This window comes from Mauremys mutica, chromosome 7, assembly GCF_020497125.1.
Source record: "Mauremys mutica isolate MM-2020 ecotype Southern chromosome 7, ASM2049712v1, whole genome shotgun sequence".
Taxonomy (NCBI): Eukaryota; Metazoa; Chordata; order Testudines; family Geoemydidae; genus Mauremys; species Mauremys mutica.
The window spans coordinates 30,685,266-30,710,136 of NC_059078.1; the positions used below are offsets into that span (position 1 = coordinate 30,685,266).

The following is a 24,871-nucleotide window of genomic DNA, read 5'->3' on the forward strand; positions in this document are numbered from 1 at the left end:
ATTTGAGACTAGACAAATTCACGGGAAATAAGGTGTGTATTTTTGACAGTGTAATTAACCACTGGAACAACTTACCAAGGATGAGGGTGGATTCTCCATCACTGGCAATTTTTACATCAAGCTGGGATGTTTTTCTAAAAGAACTGCTCTAATTCCAACAGGAACTATTTCAGGGCCATCTTCTGGCCTGGGTTAGACAGATTAGACCAGATAATCACAGTGGTGCCTTCTGCCCTTAAACATCTATGAATCTTAAGTCAACATGAAATGTACAAACCATTTCATTGTGACAATGTCATTGAGATTCATTTAGTTTCAAATTTGATTTTGATATTCATTGTAATGTATTATATACTATATATTAAAATTAGTAATATCAAAGTCAAAACTAAATGAACCCAAACAACACTGTCATAATGAAAATCTTCAACTTTTTCCATTAAAAAATTCTGTTTGAAAGAGAGATGTTTAGATTTTGAGAAAAAAAAATTAACAGAAAATTGTTCTAACAAACTTTTTTTACCTGCTCTAGGTAGGGTTTAGGGTCCCCACCCATCAATCAGGACCTCTGGGTTAGACACTATACAAACATGTGCTTCCTAAAGATTGCCCCACAGTGCTTTCTCCCCCTTTCCTCTCAGGCATGGAGTCAGCTGGCATCCATGAAACCACCTACAACTCCATCATGAAATGAGACACTTACATCCACGAGGACCTGAACGCCAACATCATCTTGCCCAAGGGCAGCACTATGTACTCGGGCATTATCAAGTGCATGCAGAAATAAATCATGGCCCTAGTGCCTAGCACCATAAAGATCAAGACAAAGGAGGTGGTAGAACTCAGGGACTTTAATGGTGACATAGACCCACACTGGAGGATTATTATGCAGAAATTTATAGATCTTAAGGTCAAAAGGAATAATCTAATCTGACCTAATGCATAGCACTAGGGTTACCAGGTGTCCAGTTTTTGACTGGAACACTCAGTCAAAAAGGGATCCTGGCGGCTCCGGTCAGCACCACTGACTGGGCCACTGACTGTCCAGTTGGCAGTGCCATGCAGCAGGGCTGGCAGGCTCCCTGCTAGCATCTGTGCCATGCGGCTCCTGGGAAGCAGCCGGCATGTCGCCCCTCCGGCTCCTATGCATAAGGGCAATCAGGGGGCTCTGCACACTGCCCATGCCCCAAGCACTATCCCCACAGCTCCCATTGGCGGGGAACCGCAGCCAATGGGAGCTGTGGGGGCGGCGCCTGAGAAGAGGGCTTGGGGAGTGCGCAGAACTGCCTGGCCGCACCTCTGCCTAGGAATCGGAGGGGCATGCCACTGCTTCCGGGAGCTGCTTGATGTAAGCACCACCCAGAGCCTGCACCCCTGACCCCCTCCCGGGCCCCAACCCCCTGCCCCAGCCCTGATCCCCCTCCCTGCCCTCCAAACCCCTCGGTCCCAGACCAGAGCCCCCTCTTGTACCCCAAACCCCTCATTCCCATCCCAGCCCAGAGCCCGCACCCCCAGCCAGAGCCCTCATTCCCCCTCTGCATCCCAACCACTTGCCCCAGCCCTGATCCCCCTCCTGCCTGCCAAACCCCTTGGTCCCAGCCCAGAGCACCCTCCTACCAAACTCCTCATCCCCAGCCCAGTGTCTGCACCGCCACCCAGAACCCTCACACCGAGCCCCCTCCCATACTCCAAACCCCTCATCCCCAGTCCAGATCCCCTTCCTTCACCCCAAATTCATCTCATCCCACATCCAAGCCTGCACCCCCAGCCAGAGCCCTCACACACACCCCATGCCCCAACTCCCTGCCTCAGCCCTGATCCTGCTCCAAACTCCTCAGTCCCAGCCTGGAGCACCCTTCTACACTCCTCTTCCCCAGCCCCACCCGTGTCTGCACTTCCAGCCTGAGCCCACACACACACACACTCTCTCTCTCTCCAATCCCCTGCCCCAGCCCAGAGTTTCTTCCCACACTCTGAACCCCTCAGCCCCTGCCCTCTCCTACACCCCAAAGCCCTCATCCTCGGCCCCACATCCCCAGCTGGAGCCCTCACTCCCTCTCGCATCCCAACCCACTGCCTCAGCCTGGAGCCTCCTCCTGCACCCTGAACTCCTAATTTCTGGCCCCACCCCAGGGCCTGCACCCCCAGCCGGAGCCCTCACCTCCTCCCACACCCATGTCCCTTGAGCCAGCCAGGTGAAAACAAGCAAGAGTGGGGAGAGCGAGCGACAGGAGGAGGGAGGGATGGAGTGAGCGGGGGCGGGACCTTGGAGAAGGGATGGGGCATGGGTGGGATCTCAGAGGGGTAGGGCAAGGGTGTTCAGTTTTGTACGAGTAGATAGTTGGCAACCCTACATAACACAGGCCAGAGAATTTCACTCTCTTACCCCTGTATTGAGCCTAATAATTTCAGCTTGACTGAAACATCTTTCAGGAAGGCATCCAGCCATGCTTTCTATAGAGTTTATCAACAGAAAGAGCTATTTTTCTATGGTTATGCAAGTGTTGGTAGATCACCAGGGCACTTCACTGGTATCAACGTGGGCTGATCAGGAAAGTGCATGCTCCTCAGATCTTTAAGAACACAGAATTGTTCAGAAACCTGCTGGCAGGGACATTCTTTCCTGACCAGTGTGTTACCACTGGTGCTGTTGAAATGCCAATAGTGATTCTGGGGGACCACTCAGCCTCTCTCTTGCTCCCTTGGCTCTTTAAGTTGTAACGCTGGCCACCTTTACTGCTCCAAGGAAAGATTCAAGGACAGGCTCAGCAGAGGCAGAATGACAGTTGAATGTGCTGTCATAAGATTACAGGGATGCTGGTGGCGTTTATTCACTAGACTAGATCTCATTGAGAAAAATATCCCAATGGCTACAGCTGCCTGGTGCATCCTGCACAGTATCTGTGAGCCAAAGGGGGAAAAGTTGCCACTGGAGTGGAGGGCAAAGTGGAGTGTCTATCTGCTGACTTTGAACAGCCAGCCATAGGGGCCATTAGAAGAGCTCAATGTGGAGCTATGTGGCTGAAGGAGGCTTTGAAAGGGGGCTTTAACGGTCTGCCACAATAATGTGCTGTGCTGGACTGTGCTCTCCCTGGCCCTGAAGTTTTAGGGGGTTGTGAGGAATTGTGTAGTGCTTGGTGTACAATGATAAATATCACCCTGTCTTTTAAAGAACCTATGAATTACGCAGCGCTTCCTGTACATTTATCATTCTTACAATGTGTTTTGCACTGAACCTATGGTCTTGTTCAATTAAAATTAATGTGTGTTTTGAGGAGCACTAGGCATTCTGTTGTATATGTTATGAAATAAATAAGATGAAATTATTTCCAAAAAATAAAAATGGATTGTGTAACAAACAATGCAAAGGATAATGTGCAATTACAAACCAATACAGTGCAAACTTATAAAATAAATTAACAAAACAGAATGTCACAATTAGAATGCTAGAAAATGTGTGTGTCCATTTCAGTCCATCTCTACCAAATATACACCAGCCGTGGCTCTCACAGGTCAGGGTTCTTCTTACTGTTCCCCAGTGCAGTGTGGGAAGGGTAGGGATACGGCCCAGGATGCCACATGGAATGTTGGGAGGCATAGGGAGCTGTTACCAGGGAGCTCTCCAGGAACTGCAAAGGATGGCGTGTCCATGATTGTTGATCCTATAGGTCAGCTAAAATCTGCAGCCTTTGTGTTTGCTGCCTGAGAAGCCCTATTACATCCTGGTGCATCTCCATTTCACTCTCCTTTTCCTGTTTGGACTCCTGGGCCTATCTTCTGTCCACTTTTTCCTTCTCCAGGCTGTCTGTTATATTCACCCTCCAGGCCTTCTGTTCATTGTCTGATGCAGCACTGAATTGTAGGATCTCACTGAACAGATCCTCCCTAGTCTGCTTCTTTCTTCTCCTCCTCCTCCTCCTCAGGGTGAAGTATTTCACAGGTGTGGAGAGGGCACCCCTCAAGGCGACAACAGCAACAGCTCTAGATACGACAGATGTTTCATTGGATTTACGGTCACAACGGAAGGTGAAAGAATTTTCAGAACTCCCTTCCCTTACTCCCATACAAGTTTTAAATCAGACACTCTCAATGACATTTCAACTTTGGAGTGGCTCTGCACAGCACTGCTCAGCTACAGCCATGGTGAATACGGACCACGGGGGTGGTGGGGGTGAGGAGGGAGTTGTTTGCATAAAACAAAAACCATTTGGCCTCTATTTCCGCAAGTACAAGTACAGAGCAATGGCACTGCGGACTGGCACTGTTTTCCACCGGTGGTGGTGATTTTAGTGGGTATCTCACTCCTGAGGGTGACAAAGGCACAGAAAGCAGAGCTGCTGCTGGCATCCCGAAGTTGCCTGAGCCCATATGCCACTAGTCTGTTGACTGCAATGGTACCTGCCAAAGTCATCGTGGACCTGTGTGGGAAAGTGTCCTACCACAGAGGAAGAAATATGGCAGCCATCCCTAGAAACCTTCAGGAGAGGATTGCAGAGTACCTCATGAAAGTTTTAATGAGATCTCTCAGGACACAAAGGATATCCCTATGTACATAAACAAATGGCTCCACATGACTCTCCCTCCCACTTAAACCTAGAGGCGAATGAAAAGCAGACAACCACTCTATCTCTGTTGTATCATTACATCTTCTAGTATGAGCAAAATAATGAAAAGCGCAAATACCTGTGTCCTGCTAGCTTAGGGTTGGGCCAGGTGCCATCTTCACATTTAAACTTTTTAAGACAGAATGAACGCACACACTTACCCAAGGTTCCTTCCCTTGGATCAGGCTCATCTGTGTTCAGCTGGTGGGACTGGCTTGACCACTTGTGAGTCTTGAAAAGGCCCTGGCTTGCGGGATAGCTAGATCCCTACCCTGCCACATGTCCCTTCTCCTCAATGTTCACGGCAGGGGTCTCTGTCTCCAGCTTCACTGAGAAATCCATGGTGGTCTGTGAGGTGATGGTGGGGGTCTCTGCTAAGTATGGCATGAAGCTCTTTGTAAAAACAGCAGGTCCGCGGCTTGGCACCAGATCAACTGTTGGACTCCTGGCTTTTGTGGTATGACTGGTGCAGGTCATTCACGTTCACACAGCACTACTGCTGACCCCTATGTACCCTTTTGCCTGAATCCCCTGTGCAATCTTCTCACAGATGTCCATGTTTCTATGGCTGATCCATAGCTGTTTACACACAGCCTCTTCTCCCGCCAGGCCCAGGAGATCCAATATCTCCTGTCTACTCCAGGCAGGAGCGCTTCTAGTGTGTAGCTGGCACCATCAATCAGGTAGTTGCACACAACAAGGAGAGCTCCTAGATGTGCTTGCCAAGCTGGGCAATCAGGAAAAGACATTTCAAAAATACACAGAGGTTTTAAAGTGTGTGTGTGGGGGGAGCTTCTGGTTTCTGTGACCCTTAGACAGTGGAGTTCACAACTGTGACCAAAGCAGTCATTGTCGGGCACCCATAGGCCAGGCAGTGTCCACACTCACACTGTATAGACCACAGTATATCGACCATGGCTCAACATCTTGTGGGGAGGTGGTGTTACTGCATTGCAGCAATGGGGTGCTTACGTTGATGGAAAATAAAGTTGAATGTAGACTCATGCATAAATAGGTTGACGCAAGGTGACTTGCGTCAGCCTCACTTTGTAGTGCAGACCAGGCCTAGCAGATAAAGACATAAGATCCAGTGACTGGAAGTTGAAGTTAGACAAATTTAACAGTGAAATAGGACATGATTTCCTAGCAATAAAGGTGATTAAATACTGGAAGAGCTCACCAGGGAGGTGGTGGACTCCATCACTTGGAGTCTTTCAAAAGGGATTAAATCTCTTTCGAAAATGCCATGCTTTAATCCAGCTTCTGGGGAAAAAAAATCTACAGCCTCTGTGTACAGTTTAGACTAGATCAGAGCAGTGCTTTCTGCCCCTAGAGTGCATGAATCTATACAGAAATTGCAAGCTCTCCAAGGGCTGCCATCTCCTTTGCACAGAACCTAGCACAATAGGGCTCGGCCATCCAGCTGTTACCACTAACAACTTCTCTTCCTGTCTCCACCCTGTTCAGTGTAAATAGACTGAATGGATGGTGGCTCCATCCTGATGTCCCTCTCTACTTTCTAGCAGATGTGGATCAGCAAACAAGAGTATAATCACGCAGGGCCGTCCATTGTCCACAGGAAGTGCTTCTAAACTGCATCTTCCTGTCCATCAATTTCACCTTGGTGGGTGCTCATGTGTCTTGGCCTATGCTCTCTCCATGACATTGCGCAGCTGGAGCCACTGGCCATGCAAAGGAAATCAAAATCTAAGCAAACTCACTCCCATAGAGGGCGAGTGGAGATCAACACACAAGTGTTTAAATGCCTCAAGGTTTCCACTGCACTTTCCCCAGCGCAATGTGTGCCCAGGGCATGTCCGATTCCATCAACACCGCATCCCAGAGCTCCCACCATGTCTCCTTCCTTCACCTCAACTTGCTAGTTGTCTTAATGGAGCTTTTTTTATTCATTAGATTTCCCCCCATAAAATGGTTTATAGGAGGACACTTTCCTATCCTCACATCACATATGCTCACGGCTGCATTCTTTCTCCTGTCTTGATGCAGAGTTCAGTTCTATTCTCGGCAAGGCCTCCTTCCCTGTGTTCCTTGTGAGATCAAACGCAGCAGCTAGATTTACCTTAGAGGCAAGGTTGCATGGCTGCTAGAAACAGAAGACCCTTTTCAGGCAGCATTGCGCCAAACACTGCAATTCAGGATGCCTGACTTCCTTTCTATAAACCTGCCATGTCCCTTTCCCTCTCCATGCCTCAGTTTCTCCTCCTGCCCTTTGTCTATTTAAATGGTGAGCTCTTCAGGGCAATGAACTGACCTGTTCACAGATTGATTGTATTATAATAGGGTCTACTCTGTGTCTATACAGAGACATAAAACAGGGCATGTCATGCAAATAGTGACTGGTGAACAGGACAAATGTGACATATGAGTTGGTTGCAGGGGGTGGGGTGGGGGGGGTCTATTTCCTGACTGTACCTAGGGTCTACAAAGGGGTTAAAAATACTCAAGAGAAATATAAAACAGAGGAAATTACTTATTTTGTGTGTCAAGTATAATAACCAGCAAACAAGCAGCTTTACTTATGACTCACGCAATTTAGCTCCCATTCAACTGCCTAGGAAAGCAGGGACATTCTATTAAACTAATCCTCATCCCACTAGAAAGGGGAAGGACTCCATTGCTGTGTCTCAGATGCTTGCAAAGAGCACTCGTAAATGTACTCATAATTAGAAGCAAGGTGCCCCTGTAACAATGAAGGTGATTAACCACTGGAACAAACTCCCAAGGGAAAGTGGTAGATTCTTCTTCTCTTTCCATCTTCAGATCAAGACTGGATGCCTTGCTGGAAAACGGGCTTTAACCATAGGTGAGTTACTGGGCTTATTACAGGGGTAACTGGGTGAAATTCTGTTGTGTGCGCTATACAGGAGCTCAGACTAGATGATCTAATGGGCCCTTTTGGCCTTACCAAATTTTAGCTTCAACATAGCTGAGAGAAAGGTAAAAAACTGCCTTTGTAAAGGTAGACAAAAAGTACCACCAGCCTACAACTACTTTGGTCTAATACTAATTCCATCATCCTCCTTAGACCCCATTAAGCAAAGGGGTAAGAGTCTCCTTTCAATATACTTTGTGCATCCTATACCACTTTCTGTCCAGTCCGTTTCACTCGTTGCCACAGTATAATCAGTCAGTTTCATCTTTTTGTGGCTGGTCTTTCACACAGAAACTGGGGAGGAAAAAAAAAGCTGTTTTAGGAAAATATTAAATGAAATCTGAAACTACTCTGGAATTAAAAACTCACTGTGTGTCCCTCTGAAGAAAAAATATGTGATTTGGGTTGATGTTACTTAGTAAAAATGTGGTAGAACAGAATTCAGGAGTCCTGGGTCCCAGCCCACTTTGCTCCAAACACTATACCCCATTCCCCATCCACAGCCAGAAATAGAACCCAGGTGTTCTGACCCCCACACATCTGCTTTAATCACTAGACCCCATTCTTCTCCCAGAGAGGGGAACAGAAAACACATCCTGCCCATCGCATTAAACTGTTCAAAACCACACCATCTCCTAAAGGTAGTGATGGAACCCAGGAGAGCTGACTCCCAGGGGCCCTGTTTTAACACACTAGACCCCACTCCTCTCCCAGAGATAGGTACAGCACCGAAGAGTCCTGACTCCCACCCACCTCCCTTCCCCCAATCCACTTGGGAATCAAGTCCTAACTCTCTACCTCTCACACTTTGCTGCCTCACGCCTGCTGCAGAAAAAATACCAGACATTGAACAAACTGTTTTTATTTGTAACATACAAATAAAACCAATGCAAAAAGATTAGCTTTTTCCCTTTGATTCCAGTGAGAATAGTTACTAGTTAAAAAAACCAACAACATCAGAAGTGAAGTTTTATTTTAAATTTTCTTTTAGAAACGGAAAGGGGAAAAAAACCAAATAAAATGACCTTACACATGCACACGCACGCAGAAGTCCCAACACATGATCAACTTAAAAAGTGAAAAAAGAGAGACAAGGCTTAGGAAAAAAACGTAACATGCCCCGACCTCAGTAAAAATGATACAGTACAAACAGGTCAGCTATGTCTGTCAAACTAGACTTGGCATTTATTGGGGGAGGAAATCCTACCTCAAAAGGTACCAAGAAGACAAACAAAAGTATAGATCAACTTGCTAAGTCAAAGAATATATTCATTAAAGGGGAGAAGGGAGAGAGGAATTTTCTGAGGAGCCCTTTTTGTTTAGCCACAGTTAGAATAATCTGGGGTGGGGAGGAAAAGAGGGGGTAAGAGAGTCCCTAATGTAAAAAGGGGATGAGGGAGGAATTTTCCTTAAAAAACAACAACAAAAAACTGGGTTTGTTTTAGAACCTTCCACCCCTTCCAAGAAGATCTGTCTGTATGTTCACAATGAAGAGAATGAGCTGGTAAAGAGATGGACAAAGTCACATTCACCAATCTGCTTTCGGGATAGGCAGAAGACAGCGAGGAAAGCAAGGAGAGTGCCCAGAGGAGAAATTACTATTTTACTTTTTTAAGCAGGCCTAACTGCAGCTAGCTATAAAATTCACCCACTATCACATGCCACAGAACAGTTATTGGGCTGACTGACATAAAGGGAGACCAAGTACAGGAAAAAACGTGGCAAGGGAGTCATTAAAAAAAAAACCAGAATCCTTGTATGGGTTGGAATTCACTGCTTGGCAGGGAGCTACCCAGATTCAGCAAAGCTTCCCTATCCAGCAAAGCACCTGAGCACATGCTTAGTGTTAAGCAGGGGCTTCAGACCTGTTGGCTTGAGCCCCTGTTTAAACAGGTGCTTTGGCTGAGTTGGGTTAGTGAGACTGAGAGGTAAGTTTCAGAATCCAGTCTGAGGAGGAAAAGCCACTACCTGGGGATCACAGGGACAGACTGAAGGAGGATTTCATATGTGGAGAAAGGGGGAAATTAAACAGCACAACCACCCACCATAAACACACTGTTTTTCCCCAAACTTGGTATGTGGCTTTCAGACACTGACCTCAGAGTTAAGGAGTCAACACAGGGTGTTTAGGGGGTCAAGCATCTAGCGTACACAGCGCTAGGTTTCTTAAAACAGATCTGGTTGGGACACAGATGCCAAAACTACAGGCCAAGAATTGTCAGGTCTTAAACCTGACCTGCTTAAATTTCCCTTAAATTTAATGCAATTTGACTCCCTCAAAATGCTTTCACGTTCTTTGATACTAATTAAAGCAACCCAATGTCAGCAGAATGATGCACGTGTCTGCTGAAAGACAAATACTGGGCACCAAGGGGTTAAAACCATCCTAGGACTTAGCTAATAAACGGAGCAGGGAGATAGTCATTTTGGGGAATTGGTGAATAACTGTCATTTTCTCAGCCACAACAGCAGGGGAATAGCACTAGATGCTCCACATCCATGTGCCATGCAAATACAGTCTGCTATGTAGCTACAACCGGTGCCAAAGTAATCCTCTGCTCATTGCACATGTGGTGCCAAGGCTATGCTGAAAGGTGGGAGGAAGAGGGCTAACGTTGGCTGCTGATGCAACTTGTTAGAAAGAAGAGGAAGGGATTCTGACCTGGTTAAAGGGGAATGCCATTCTGGCTGGGAGTTTAGCCTGGCTGGCGAATAGGCGTGAGTGGGAGTGGAGCACAAACAAAAGCTGACTTGCTGTTTACAGGGTCCTCCTCATTTAAGGGATCATGATGATTTTGATGCAGGAACAGATGCTCCCTGGTTGCAAGCAGCCCTGCCTCTGCCTTCAGAAACACAGAGCATAGGGGCAGCATTTTAGCAGGGGGTCGCAAGCACAGCTGGCTACTTAAAAGAGGATGTAAGCCCATCCCTGGTATAAAGAGCTGGAGGATGCGGCAGCAGCAGTAGGGGCCTGAGACTTTCATGTACAAGGGAGGCACTCGGAGGAGATGCAGCACCATCTGTCATGTGTCCACATGCCAGGAGAAATCAGACACAAGACGGGAACACTCTTGGAGGTTGAGGCAACTTTAGGCACTACAGCCATAAGCATTAGCCAGATTGAACTGGTCAAGACAGGATGATCCAATCCAAAATGATAGCACTGCTGAGGCTGAATGCAGGGCCACATGCCTCTGACCTTGAGCGAAGCAGGAGACATAGTGGCCATTAAGAATCTCCCATCAGCTTAATGACCCAGTGCATACTAAGCAATGCCAGCAAATGACATTGCTGACCCGGAAGAGAGGTCCCAAAAATCCCTCATGAATGTGTGAAAAGTCGCAAGTCATTGTGGATCCCCTTCATTGCAGGCTGTAGGTTAATGGCTCTGCATTTATGTTTGAAAGGTGTTAAGAGTTCAGCTTTAAACCCTGAATTCTCCATGCAGCAGTAGAAATCTTCTCTGCAGGTCAGCAGCTAGCCCCTTTTCGGCTAGTCCTTAGCCACAGCTAAGGGAGGAAAGCATGCACTAGTCGGTAACATTTTCTACAGTGACTAGTTTATTTTTGGTTCTACCCATCTAAAGATGCCTCAGAGACATCAGTGCCTTCTGAAAACCAGGCCTCTTTTAAGATGTCAAGTTAGGAATATAAATATGGGTGCAGTCAAAATCACTGGTCCCTTCACAAATCCTGGCCTCCATGCCCAGCAAATCTGAAGAGTGAAGAGCAGCAGCCAAACAGTAGCATGATTTATCCCATTGCTGTCCCAATCACCCTTCAAAATGAGCATCTTTGTCCTCAAAGACCCGAAATTGCAGGGTTGTGTGGGCCAAAGTTTAAAGCATCTTTCTCTCAAAGTGCAAGTTGGCAGGGGTGGAAGGAGGCAAATGGTTAGGAAGAGAGAAGCAGATCTCAAGTAAAAAGCCAGCCCTGTAAAAACAAACAGGTTATTCCCTGTCCCTAAATAACATGCCTTTGTAGAAGAGCTATGGCTGGGATTTCACAGATGCCTATCAGAATTATGGGTCCAATTCCCATTGCAAATGGCGTGTCTGACTCCCTGAAAAATCAAGCCCATATTACATTTCCGCGCAGCAAGCCCAGTGAATGGTAGTTCTCAGAGCTAGAACGTAGCTAGCTCGACTAGATGCACTTCACAACTCCAACAGGGACCTCTCCCACCCCAGAAAGAGGCTAAATTGCAGCAGAGTTCAGATAGTGTCTCTCTATGGCAGGTAAAGCAAAGCGCTTCTACATCCAGACCCTGGGCTGGCAGTGAAGTGCTGGGGCTGCCACAGGGCATGGGAGGCTGGGAATAACGGAGCTAAAAATGACAGATGAAGGGAAGGCTCAATCCTGCAGGGAGCAGAAGCAGAGGAGCCCATACTGGACCAACTGGGAGAGGGGATGGGCATAAAGAATGGCAACACTTAACAATGAATGCATCAAATCTAGCTGTGGAAGGTCTCCACAACTGGGTGTGCATGGTGCAACATGGACAGAGGTCCTACCCCCTAGCAGGTGTAACAGTGCAAGATAGATTGATGTCCTACACCCCCACGCCCAGCATGTGCAATGCAGGTAGAGGTCATTACTCCCCCATAGATGCAACACCTGGTATGACACAGACAGAGGTCCTATTCCCCCAGGCAGAGGTTTGAACAGGTATAGGTCTGAACCCACCAGTGGGTGAAATGCAGATAAAGGTTCCACCCACAACTGGGGCACCTGATAAGATGGAGACAGAGGTCCTTATCACAACAGCTGCACTGAGACAAAGGAGATTTAAAGAGTCCCAATGACTCCAGTTGGGCCCCACCAGGATCCCCAGAGAGGACTTGGATGCCAACACACCTCACTGAGGCGAAAGGGGGGCATGCCCTCCTGCTCCCTGGCTCAGGATGGAATGCCATGCTCTGAGGAAGGGCAAAAGGCATCTACTGCAATGAGGAACTTGTCACTGTTCCTACTGACAGTTTGGATTTGGTAAAAATAGAAGCTGGAACTCAAGCAATGAGTCACTGGCCTGTTCTGAGGGCATGGGAGGTGAAGGATTGTTCTCCCCATGGGATGGGGGGGAACTTCTGTGAGCAGCTTAAGAATAAAAAGGAGTCACAGACTCCTTGACAGTTTCCTATCCTTGAGAAGAAAAAGTTACAGAGAGGCCTTAAAAATAAAATAAAAATAAAAAAAATCACAAGATCCAGAATGTTCCTACCACTGGCTGCTTTCTACAACCTCCCTTTCATGAGGCCAACAGACATGGTTAGCCCTACATTATGGATCCTTTATGCTAACCTGGTTCTTAACATGTTTCCAGTAGAGCACTAAGTTATGTGACTTGTTCCAAACAGCACTGGTGTGGTGTCTTCCCCTCTCCACCCTCACCTCCATGGACCATACTCGGCCAGAAAGACTTTGTGCTTCCCTAGCGACTGCCACCCGAGGATCTCAAGCGTTTACAGACATTAGCTGGGTCAGTAGAATCCCGGTGTTACATATAGGGAAACCGAGGCACAGAGAGGGGAAGTGACTTGAGCTGGGTGTCTGCAGTAGGACATGGAAGCTCTCAGTTTAGTCCCCTGCTCTTACAGTCAGGTGTAGGGCAGCTACTGCAGAGAGATTAGAGCCATCATATGAGATCTGACTATTATTGATCACACACAGTCAATACAATCAAGTAAGCCCATTACAGTTGCTAGCTCCCCTCGGCCTTATAGAGCTCCCAGGTCTGCTCTGCTTCATGGAATGCACACAATAGCTAGAACACAAGAAAGCAACAGGGTTGTGGCATTCCAACCTCAGACTGAGAACCACTGCATGTCTGCACTCAATCCCTGACTGTCACATGTAACTGCCAGGCCACATGCATTTCAGCAGAAATGTTCCCAATATGCTGATCTTACAATCCACTTCTATGTCTTTTTAGTACTTGGTACCAACTGCAGGGAAGCAAAAACACTAAATAGCCTCTCCTTGCCCTAGCTAAGAAAGTGAAAAGAGTTTTGCTCACAAAGTTGTTAGGGATGGTTTTTTTCATCCAGCTTTAAGATCCCCAAAGTTACAGGTTGTAATTTACATTTTAAAGCCAGGAAGAGCTGGGAATTTCCCATCAAAACTTGAGCAGAGCCCTCTGCATTTCCTCTGCAGAAGCCATCACTATAAAGGTGTTACAGGTGATACATGGAACCTTGAACTTGGGACCCACGAGGGCTGGGTGAAGCATAAAGAAATTCTCAAAGGTTCTAAGATGTGCCTGTGTTATTTGGCTCAGAATCTTGTATTTGCATTGTAACAGGTTCTAAAGCTCCATAGAGCACCTTGGGAAAGAACAATGCTAATCCCTAGATGGTGTTCGCAGGGAGTGAGATGTGGGTAATAAAGCCGTGTCATCGCTCTTGCTCCAAACCTCTTATATCACACAGGTCGGTGGGAGGGGTGTCAGGGGAGAGAGAGGCTACTGGCTCACTGTCCTCATTGCATGCCCTGTGCTATCGCCGCTTCCTTAACCTATGCTTTGAAGTTGCTTTCACTTAGTGTCCTCAGACTCACACCTTTGGTGCTTCCTGTTTGAGGTCAGAGCACTAGGTCCAAGAGCTGGACAGGACTTTGACTTCTAGTGCCTCCTGCACAGAGGAGAGCAATTTCATACGCACTCCAGAACGTGGTCTAAGTCTCTTGACTTAAGAGGCAGGCGGTGACCTATCTTAAGGAGTATGTGAGGATGGGGATGGCAGGGAAGGAAGATGAAGGGGTGCGTTTGCAAGGAGGACTACACAAAGAGGCGGTTCAGACTCAGTGGCAGCAGCCTCCGCAGTGGCTGCCTGAATGAGAGTGCTGGCTCTCACCAAATTTAGTTCTTCGGCTGAGGATCTCATAGGAGCAGTCATCCCCGCAGCAGCCAGACATGCTGGGCGAGGTGTCATCAATTTCAAACCTGCAGAGGTACAAAACAAATAGAGAGAGAAGCTACTTCCTAGCATCTAGGAATTTAGGAAACACATCATGTTTGAGACTGCTTAATACTAGTCACCTTCGCTTAGCCTTAGGGATCTGACCCCTGCCAATGGTGCACAGGTTGGGTTATCCACACCCCTAGACAGTTCTCCTATTGCACTCTTCTCTGCTTTAGCCTCAATTTACAAACAGGACTCAAAGTAACAGATTTCTCCCCAATTCTGTATTTTGATGGGTTGTAAAGGTGAGATCCTGCATACACAATCCCCTAGTACAGTCTACTCCCAATTATCCGAATAGCATGACAATTAAGAGGCAGGAGCCATTCAGAAGCAGAGTGGCCTCCCACATAGCTGGGAGCTCCTCCTCCTCCTCACAGTCCTGGGTAGGGGTCTCTGCTCTGCCCCACCCACTCACTCCCCTGACAACAGAGCTGCACAGGGCTCCCTGCAGGACTGCATCAGCTCCTTGCAGAGATCATGTGTCACCGGCCCTGTGGCAATGCAGGAAGCCCCCTGCATCTCTGCTGTCACGGTGATAAGGGGGCTGCAGAGGGCTCCCTGCATTGCCACAGGAGCCAGTCAGCAGCAGGGCGGCCTCTTGGCTGGGGGCTCATCCTCCCCGCAGTCCTGGCCAGGGGTCTCTGCTCTCTTATATGAACCTTCGCATTATCCAAATCCCTTCCTTGTCCCCCAGCATGGCAGACACATGGGGAATGAAAGCTGATGGAGAAGTGGAAAGCATTGTTGAAGCATTGTTGTTAAATCTGAAGTGATAACAAACACATCACTCAAAGAGGTGCGTTTGAGTGTGGGTGCTTCCCATTTCAGCTGGTAAATGTGTTTCTTCCCCGTCACTTTTTGCTCTAGGCAAGAATTAGCTATGAGGCCCAAGAACCACTCTAAAGACAATATAGTTTTAGATAGCGTGGTCCAACGGACAGAGCACAGGACCGGGGGTAGGGAGAGATGGGTTCTGTTCTCAAGTCACTTTCCCTCTCTGTGTATCTGTAAAACAGGGGTGAGGAGTGATGGTTAAGTATGAACTTTGTGGATGAAATGCACTAGACAGTCAGTAGCTAAAACAATCCTCCTCTGCACCTATAGTTAAGAGACAATAAAGAGAAAGCTCAACTGACAAGGGAACAAGCATTGCCTATAGTTAATGCAATTCAGTTCCAATGGAGCTACCTCTGTGTCACTTGGGGTAGGGGGGGATCTTGCAAGAAAGGTTGCTAGTAAGCAAGAGAAGCAGAGAGATTTGAAAACCCACCTCTCTATGCTGCCTTTATGTAGTGAGCAGATGACCAGGTCCTCGTGCACCCGTCCTTATCACCACCACCCATTCCCATCCATCCTAGTCTACCGTCCCCACGGCCTCTCCCCTTTAGCGTAACGTTGCCATAGTACTGAAAGACAGTTGTGTGAACGTGTTACAAACGGAAATGATGAAGCAGTTGGTGTACTACCATATTAAATAAATAACAGGCCACCCCCACCCGCCTCCCCCCATGGAGAGCAGGAAAGCAAGAGTTAGGGTAAGTTCCTTACTGTAATGCTTCTCTGAAGAACTGATAGGCCCCATGATTGTGTTTAAATACTGTTAGCATGACTTTCTTCATCTGTGTGCTGAAAGGCAAGAGAGGCCCAGCAGTCAGTATTCAAAGAATAATACAAAAGGAATCCAAGGGATACTGACACCTAATGATCTCGTGGGGAGCCGGGAGACTCCGGGCAGCCGCTGGGCCCCTACAGGAGCTCAGGGCACAGTCTATCTGAGTGGGGAGCCGGGCGGGCATAGCTGACCTGGGAGCGGGGAGCCAAGTGGATGCAGCCCAGCTCAGGGCTGGGAGCTAAGGCAGCAACTGGGCTGAGGGTGCTGTGACCTGGGGGACAGCAGAGCTCTGAGCAGGGCAGGCACAGCCTGGTTGGGAGCAGAGGCCCAGGGGGCAGCCGGGCTCTAACTGGAGCCCTTAACTCGCCCCAGGGTCACAGCCCAGCTTTCTTGTCACTTTCATGGCTCCATGCTGGAGCCGTGAAGTTGACAAGAATGAGAGCCAACAGCTGATATAAGTAATGCAGCGTCTACACGGCTGCATCACCCTAGCTACACCTACATAAGCCATACACTTCCCTTGGAGGAGGAGTTATGAGGTCAGTGTAGTAGGGCCCTTATATCAGCAGCAATAAGGCTGTAGTGTGTACACTGACATAATTAGGTCGATGTAAGCTGCCTTACATCAACCTAATGCTGTAATGTAGCCCAAGTCTTAGTCACTTTCATTCTTGTTTTTCTGTCAGTGCCACTTCCAGGTTCTCAGCACTTGGCACCACTCTGTTGGGTTCAGATTGAGCTTCAACTGCTGAAAAGCAACATTTCAGGGCCTGATTCTATACACACCTATATGCATGCTGAACTTTACAGATGCAAGTTGTCCTGTTGATTTCAACAGGACAACTCAAAGACAAGACATGCCTAAGGCATGGTCTACACTTAAAAGTTTTACTGATGTAACTGTCTGTTATGTTCACTGTTCAAGTATAAGAGGAGAGAGCCAAAACTGCAACATTCACATTTTATTCCTTCTTTCACATACACTGTTCTTTCTCATCAAGAACTTCTTGAAAGTAGTCGATGTTCCTATGCATAATCATAGAGGAGCACTCCATCTCAGGAACCTATTTATCATAAGAGGCTGGGGTGTGATTTTCACCATTATACCAGTACAACCCCTAATGCGGATGCAGTTATAGCAGTATAAAGGTGTATTAAACTGATATGGCTTATTACCTTGCTCAGACAGGAAGATCTGTACTGGTATAAGCCCTTTTAAACCAATGTAACTGCATCCACACTAGGAGGGTTGTACCACTTTAACTACACTGGTATAGTGAAAGCAGTACAACTTGTGTATGTAGCCAAGGCATTATGTGTTTGCAGGACATGGGCCTCAGACTACAAATGTTATTTATACAGATGCACACACTATGACAACACACAATTTGTTCATTGAATCTTTTTTCCTACTATTTGGTTTCACAAAATTTTTAATGAGGGTGATTAACTTTGGAACACTTTACCAAGGGAAGTGGCCGATTCTCCATCTTGTGACGGATTCAAGACTAGCTGCCTTTCTTGAAGATGCTTTAGTCAAACAAGTTATTGGGCTCAATGCGGGGGTAACTGGTTGAAATGCTCCAGCCTGTACCATACAGGAGGTCAGACTAGATAATCTAATGGTCTGGCCTTTAAATCTAACAAAAAGTTTTATTCATAGATTCAAATAAATTAAAATCCAAATTTTAGTCCAAGCTAACCAAAACTGACCCTTTGAACACATGCCACTTGAAGCATGGCTGTATTAAAGATATGATATTTCCTTATGTTTAGCAATTCTGACTCCAAAGAGACAGAGAGTGCTTTCAATCATAGATAGATTATTAGGGTTGGAAGGGACCTCAAGAGATCATCTAGTCCAACCCCCTGCTCAAAGCAGGACCAATCCCCAAATCTCTAAGTGGCCCCCTCAAGGATTGAACTCACAACCCTGGGTTTAACAGGCCAATGCTCAAACCACTGAGCTGTCCCTCCCCCCAATATAGCAATCTCCTAGAACTGGAAGGGACCTTGAATCCAGCCCCCTGCCTTCACTAGCAGGACCAAGTACCAGATTTTTGCCCCAGATCCCTAAGTGGCCCCTGCAAGGATTGAACTCACAACCCTGGGTTTAGCAGGCCAATGCTCAAACCACTGAGCTATCTATCCATCCATCCATCCCTCCCTGGTGGGGTAAAAGTTTTCTTTTACTATTTTATGCTCCTGAAGAGCTGGCCTAGCTGTGGGAGAGGAATCTAGAGTCTACTTCTGCTGATGCATCTTCCATCGAATTGTTAGCTACAGTCCAATTGCAGAATGTTTATCACTTGTGAGGAGGTGGAAATTGCAGAGGACCCAGCTTGACTATCAATCCCAGAGTCAGTTTAAGGCCACATTTAGCCTGACCTCCTGTATAGCACAGACCAGAGAATGTCACCAAGTTATCTCTGTATTGAGCAAAATATCGTTTGACTAAAGCATCTTCCAGAAAGGCAGCCAATCTGGATTTGCAGAAATCAAGAGAGAGAATCCACCACTTCCCTTAGGAGTTTGTTCCAATGGTTAATCACCCTCACTATTAGCAACTGGTGGCTTATTTCTAATTTGGATGCGTCTGGCTATAATTTCCAGCTAGTGATTCTTGTTCTGCCTTTCTCCACTAGGTTAAAAGAATCGTTGGTACTGCAGAAGTTACCCACAATCTTCTTTTTGACAAACTAAACATATTGATTCACACTTTAAACTGAAGGTTATGAAACTGACAATTATTTCAAACCAGACTTTACATGCCATGTGGAACAGCAACTCACCTGTTTGCCACGAGCTGCAGAATCTGTATGAGGAACTTGCCAAGACCTTTCCTTCTGACTTTGCTTTCCAACTGCACTTCATAGCTGGGAGGGGAGAGGAAATGAATACCTTACAACATGAAGTTTCAAGATCTTATACATGCAACGTCCTGAAATCCATGCAGCCAGAAAATTTGCAGGCATCACACTAGCAATGCTTACACACACCCATGATATATTTGTATTGCTCAGCTTCTTCATTTCTTTGTTCTGTAGACACTAGCAGATGCAAAACAACACAACTTGCCTCATCACACAGAAAAAAATCCCCATTTAATTCAGGATTCAGTTCACAATTACCCTCCATGGACTCATTCCAGCCAATCTCTGAACCAGAGGTCAGCAACCTTTCAGAAGTGGTGTGCCGAGTCTTCATTTATTCACTCTAATTTAAGGTTTTGCGTGCCAGTAATACATTTTAACATTTTTAGAAGGTCTCTTTCTATAAGTCTATAATATGTAACTAAACTATTGTTGTATGTAAAGTAATTAAGGTTTTTAAAATGTTTAAGACGCTTCATGTAAAATTAAAATGCAGAGCGCCCCGGACCGATGGCCAGGACCCGGGCAGTGTGAATGCCACTGAAAATCAGCTCGTGTGCTGCCTTCGACATGTGTGCCATAGGTTGCCTGAACCCCAGTCCCACCACTGTTGCGGTGAGACCCTTGTGTATAAGAGAGACCAGCCTTTCCATAACCCTCCGCTTCATTGACTCTCCATCTCATCAAATATCTCAGTCAGAAGTCTCTCTCTAATGTTAAACCAGCCTTGCCGCCCACCCCATGCAGCAGGCAGGCATCAGCCATATTCTGTAGAGAAGATTTTGAGGCACCCTGGGGAGAATGTCAGTAAATCAGTAGCAAAGCCAGGATTAGAACCCAGATTAGAACACAACACGCAGTCCTGATTCTAAGCCAGTGATACTCAGACCTCAGTGGTTCAGGAGCCAAATTAGTGATCAACGTTACCCAAATGAGCCACAGGAATGTGAATTCATTGTTTCATTTACTATAGTGTTATATATCCATATTTAAACAGTATGACAGAGGGAATATTTAGGTTTTTATATACATATATATAATTCTCAAAGTAAAATGACTGACCAAGTATTATTTTATCAACTACAACTGGTTAATAACATAGTAAAAGCATCCTGATTGATTAATAACTTAGATTGACAAATTATTAAATAACACAGTGTTTTAATATCATGTGTTGCAAAGAGCCGCAGGAGCCACTTGCAGCTCACGAGCCTCAGTCTGACTATCACTGATCTAAGCCCTAAATCACCCTGCTTGAGGGGGCAAAAGCGATAGAGGACCATTCCCTGGCCAGCAACATCACCCTTTCCTCTTAGGAAAGAGCTTGACATGACAGTTATGGCCTATAGCATGAGGGTGAATCCAGGAGAGGCACATTCTGCTCATGGAGCAAACAAAGGAATGCGACAAAGGCAGGGTGAAGGGGTGGCAGTGTAATCTAGTTGACAGGGGACTGGACTGGAATTCAGGTAGATAAAAATCTACTTCTGGCTCTGCCACTGACATGCTGTGTCAAATCACTTCCCTACTCTTTCGCTCTCTGTTTAGAGGAGATGGGCAGAAGGCAATGCTTGTTCCTAAAACAAAGGGAGTAGGTGCTAGGACACATACCAGTACAGGACTTCGTCCCCACACTCCACGTCAAACCGGAAGTGCGAGAATGCCACAGGGACAGAGCTATCTTCCCAAGCGATCAGGTACCAAGCTCTGTCATCTGTCATCTCCTCCCGCTTCTCCCGGTCTTTCCAGCCCCACTCACTCTGCTCGTACCTGCAGGCAGGGAGAAGAGGAACAAGGGCAGCTCAATGCTCCTTCTGCAGAAAGCATGATGGTCCCAGCACTCTGGTCCCCTTTCTTCCTGCATACACTGTTCTCAGGATTTCTACTGCTGGCTCCTTCCAGCTACAGAGATCCAGATGAGAAGATTAATAGATTTTAAGGCCAGAGGAACCATTATGATGATCTAGGGCACATCTAAACAAATACTTACTGCAAGACAAGTTGGGGTGTAAATATACAGCACTCCAGAAGGCCACAACCTAAACGTCCGTGTCGACCCTGCTACTGCACACTAAAAAGTTTCCTAGCACACTTAGACCTACTGCTATTTCAAACTGAATTATGCAAAGTGCATTAAGGAACTTTTAGTGCACAGCAGCATGATCCACATGGACAGTTAAGATGCAGCATTCTGGAGCGCTATAGATTTACACCCTGGCTTGCCTTGTTCATCTAGACATGCCCCTAGCCAGACTTCTTGCATAATAAAGGGCAGAGAATCTCACCCACAGATTCACACATCCAGCAAGGTTGAGAATGTGTCATTTTTAGTAAGAGACATGTGATCTTGATTTGAAGACTCCAAGTGATGGAGAATCCACAATATCCCTAAGTAAGTTGTTTTGATGGTTAATCACCCTCCCTGTTAAAAATCTGCACCTTATTTCTAGCCTGAATTTGTCTAGCTTCAATTCCCAGACACTGGATCTCATTCTGCCGTCGTCAACTGGATTCAAGGCCCCTTTTCTATCTGCTCCCCCTGTACGTACTTCTAGACAGTGATCAAGAATGAGGAAATACTTTCACCATATCCCTGTCATTGGGGGTCCCACTATTCCCTACAGATTCAGGATTCTGCAATACTCTGGGGCTAGGTAGTAATTCTGGTTCAACCCAAGGAACAGAACCCACAGCAGGATTTTGATAGATCCACAGGTTTTAAAGGGCAAAAGGGAGCATTAGATCATCTATTATGATATCCTGTCTAACCCAGAAAATAAAATTAGCTTTAGAATCATAGAAATGTAGGACTGGAACAGACCTCGACAGGTCATCTAGTCCAGTCACAATACTGTCTAGAATGAAAGAGGGGACACGTTCCCCCACGGAAGGCTGATCATATTAACTAGCCCTAGCAGAACAATACTCTAAGCACAGCCTGTGGGACCTGTGGCTATTCTACAATGGCCTAGGAAACCATCTGCCAGGATGTGTGCCTTCTGGAAGGGGGCAGCGCTTCTTCACAATATCCCCAGCGCCTGGTGCTCGGCTCTCATTGGTAGCCTTGCAGTTGGGGGAGGTTTTACTTCAGTATCTGTGGCTGCCAGGGAGTCCTCAGAAATCATGTCAGCACCAGCTTGCCCCAGGGACAGGGTCCCCCACTCTGGCCTGGACTTACAGAGTTTGCATATTTGTTTTGGTTAGTTCGAAAGCCCAGTCGACTGTAGCCTGGTTCATGCCCGACACTCGCTTACACTCGATGGAGACGTTTAAACTGTGAAAAGAGAGATGGGAAAGCAGCACTTAGCACCAGGCAAGCCATGCACCAAGATACCCAAGCAATTTCGGCTTGCTTTTAAACTGGCTGGTCAGATTGAACCAGGGACCTCCACACCTCAAAGCACGAGCTGTTACAGCTTGAGCTAAACAACCAAAGCTCCCTAGCTAGGCCTGAAGCAGACTCCTCTCCTGTGCAGATCAGGCACACAGAGGGATCTGTAATACACGCTCACCAGTGGGTCACACTTACCGTACAGGGAAGCCTAGTCAGCCACAGATGAAGAAGAGGGGATTTGTATCCTGACCTCAGCACTTACATGCAAGCAAGAGAGGTTTCTATTGAATTTATATCTCTAAAGCATCCAGCACTGTGCTATTCCGGCACCAGGAATTCAGCCTAGCATTATGCGTATGAAGAGGAGGAAAAAGAGAAGGTAGACAAAGACTGGCCTTGTGCTGGTGACTGGAGGTCAATTGCCAGCTCTGTGGCAGACTCCCTGTGAGACCTTGGGCAAGTCACTGAACCTCTCTGGGCCTCAGTTCCTCCAGCCGTAACATGGGGAGAATAATCCTTCCTTTGGCTATTTAGATTGGAAACTCTTTGGGGTAGGGATTATCTTTGACAAGGCCCATGCAGTGCTCAGCACAGTGCTGACCCCACCCTTCAGCTGGGGCCTTTTGTGGATAACACACTACTAGTATTTAAAATCCCAACATTTCCCCTGCCCAGCTGAATCTACTTCTCCCCATAACTGAAACCAAGTTCTCTCCCTCTCGCTATGCTGTAACCTCATCTTTCAGAGAAAATAAGGGGCATTAGCAGACAGGGAAAATACTTAGTATTAATATTTTCCTTCACAACCCGTCCTAGCATCAACACCGGCTTTATCATCCTCTCATTACCTCAAAGTTGCTCAACAAGCTTTATTTTTATTAGATATATTATGGATCTAAAGCACACCCACACACACCCTGCAACTGGGATGGGGGAGCCTTGTTGTGCCAGGTGCTGCACATGCCCATGGTGAGAGAGCCTCTTGCCTGAAGAGCTCACAGTACAAACAAGTAAAGTGTGGGAGGGGAAACTGAGGCACAGAGAGACGAAGGGACTTTCCTGAGGTCAGACAACAGGATAGTGACAGACTTGGGATTCAAGTTCAGGTGTCCTGGGTCCAGTGCATTGCCCTAGCCATTGGACCACAGTGTTGTGAAGGACTAAGTAAGGAGCATTTGCTCACCCATTCCTGTCGTATTTCTTGAACACTGGGAAGGCTTCTAAGGGGTCTCCAAGCTACAGGGGAAAAAAAGAGAAATCACACCCTAGAAAATGAGATGTTAATGCACATGAAGTGGTCAAAGTACAGAGTGATGTTGGGTGAATAGAGGGTGTCCGCCTCCGCTCATGATTCTCCTCCGTTCACAGCTTTAAGACTCTGTTTTTACCTTGCTTCCTGAAGTGTTCTGGAGAAGGATCGCTAGCCCCCTTGTCTATATAACGAGGCACAGATGCCTTGAAGGGGGAAGAGGGGAGGAGCTTTCAGCTGTTTAGAAAAAACAAGAGAGGAGCTTTGTTCTTTCAATAGGTTTATGTTCAACCACAACAGCTGAGCTGCAGCCAGCACCTGAGAAGCATTATTGTGCACCCCACATCAACACTCCAAGAAACCATATTCCTTAACCCTTGCTTATTTCAAAAGCAGTCAGACTGGCTGCTCAGACCATAATTACAAGAGGAGCTCCCTTCCCATAACAGGGGAAAGCTGTGGGGTATTAGAGCAGTAAAGTAGGCTGCAGAACATCAGAATGAGCTGGTATTTCGCGCAGATTGTTTGGATTCTCTTCATGCACGCCAATCAGAGATGAATGAGTGAGGGATCAGCGCCATGGCAAAGAGAAGAGCAGTAGCTTATTCTGCAGCTAAAATGGTAACTCATGGGCTGACTTTACAGGGCACAGCTCATTTTCTAGACTGCTAGCTGAGTTTAAAAGCCAAGTTGGAATGGATTTCTGAGAACCAAGGGCACCATAGTACAGCCACAGGTCAGACAGTCGGCAAGTGGCATATGGCACATCTTGGCCTCCTTCTTTGCTTACAGAACACTAGAGTGTCTCTCAGCCACATTCATGTTTAGAGACACAGCGTTCCCCTCCCTACCTGCTACAGTAACCACTGCTGCTCTTGCACATTAGATTCCTTATTGTCTTTGAATACATTCTTCATGATGGCTTAATTGCTTGATTCCATTCGCAGCCTTACTGGAGGCTGGACTCAACCATTCTTCCATTCTACAGCCAAAACCAAGGATAAACAAGAAAAATCCACTGTCTTTCTCTCTCTCTTATTTAAGGCCTGGTCTAGACCTAAAAATCAGATTGACTAACTCAGGGGTGGGCAAACTTTTTGGCCCGAGGGCCACATCTGGGCTGAGGGTGCAGGTACTGCGGTGGGGCTGGGGATGAGGGGGTTGGGATGCAGGAGGGTGCTCTGGGCTGGGACTGAGGGGTTCAGAAGTCAGGAGGGGGATCAGGGCTGGGGGGTATGGGGTTGGGGCACAGGAGAAGGTCAGGGGTGCAAGCTTTGGGTGATGCTTACCTCAAAAGCAGTGGAGATGCAGCCAGGCGGCTCTGTGCGCTGCCCTGTCAGCAGGC

At 46.9% G+C, this 24,871-nt stretch overlaps 1 protein-coding gene across 5 annotated transcripts in view; it reads right to left on the reverse strand.

Annotated features, from left to right (window-relative positions):
* Positions 1–7,075: 7,075 nt before the first annotated feature.
* The window catches only part of NAA40 (N-alpha-acetyltransferase 40, NatD catalytic subunit), a 30,670-nt gene continuing 12,874 nt past the window's right edge, over positions 7,076–24,871 (reverse strand). For 3 of the 5 annotated variants that reach the window (XM_045023468.1, XM_045023470.1, XM_045023471.1), the window contains exons 3-8: positions 23,461–23,513; positions 22,122–22,217; positions 20,555–20,713; positions 18,863–18,946; positions 16,007–16,084; positions 8,352–14,436 (exon numbers count right to left, since the gene is read on the reverse strand). In XM_045023468.1, the coding sequence (XP_044879403.1) occupies positions 14,295–14,436; positions 16,007–16,084; positions 18,863–18,946; positions 20,555–20,713; positions 22,122–22,217; positions 23,461–23,513 (612 nt within the window). In that variant the 3' untranslated portion in view covers positions 8,352–14,294. Of the gene's footprint in view, positions 7,792–8,351; positions 14,437–15,728; positions 15,865–16,006; positions 16,085–18,862; positions 18,947–20,554; positions 20,714–22,121; positions 22,218–23,460; positions 23,514–24,871 lie in introns of those variants that run through there. The other 2 variants (XR_006580990.1, XM_045023469.1) reach the window with 2 other exon arrangements.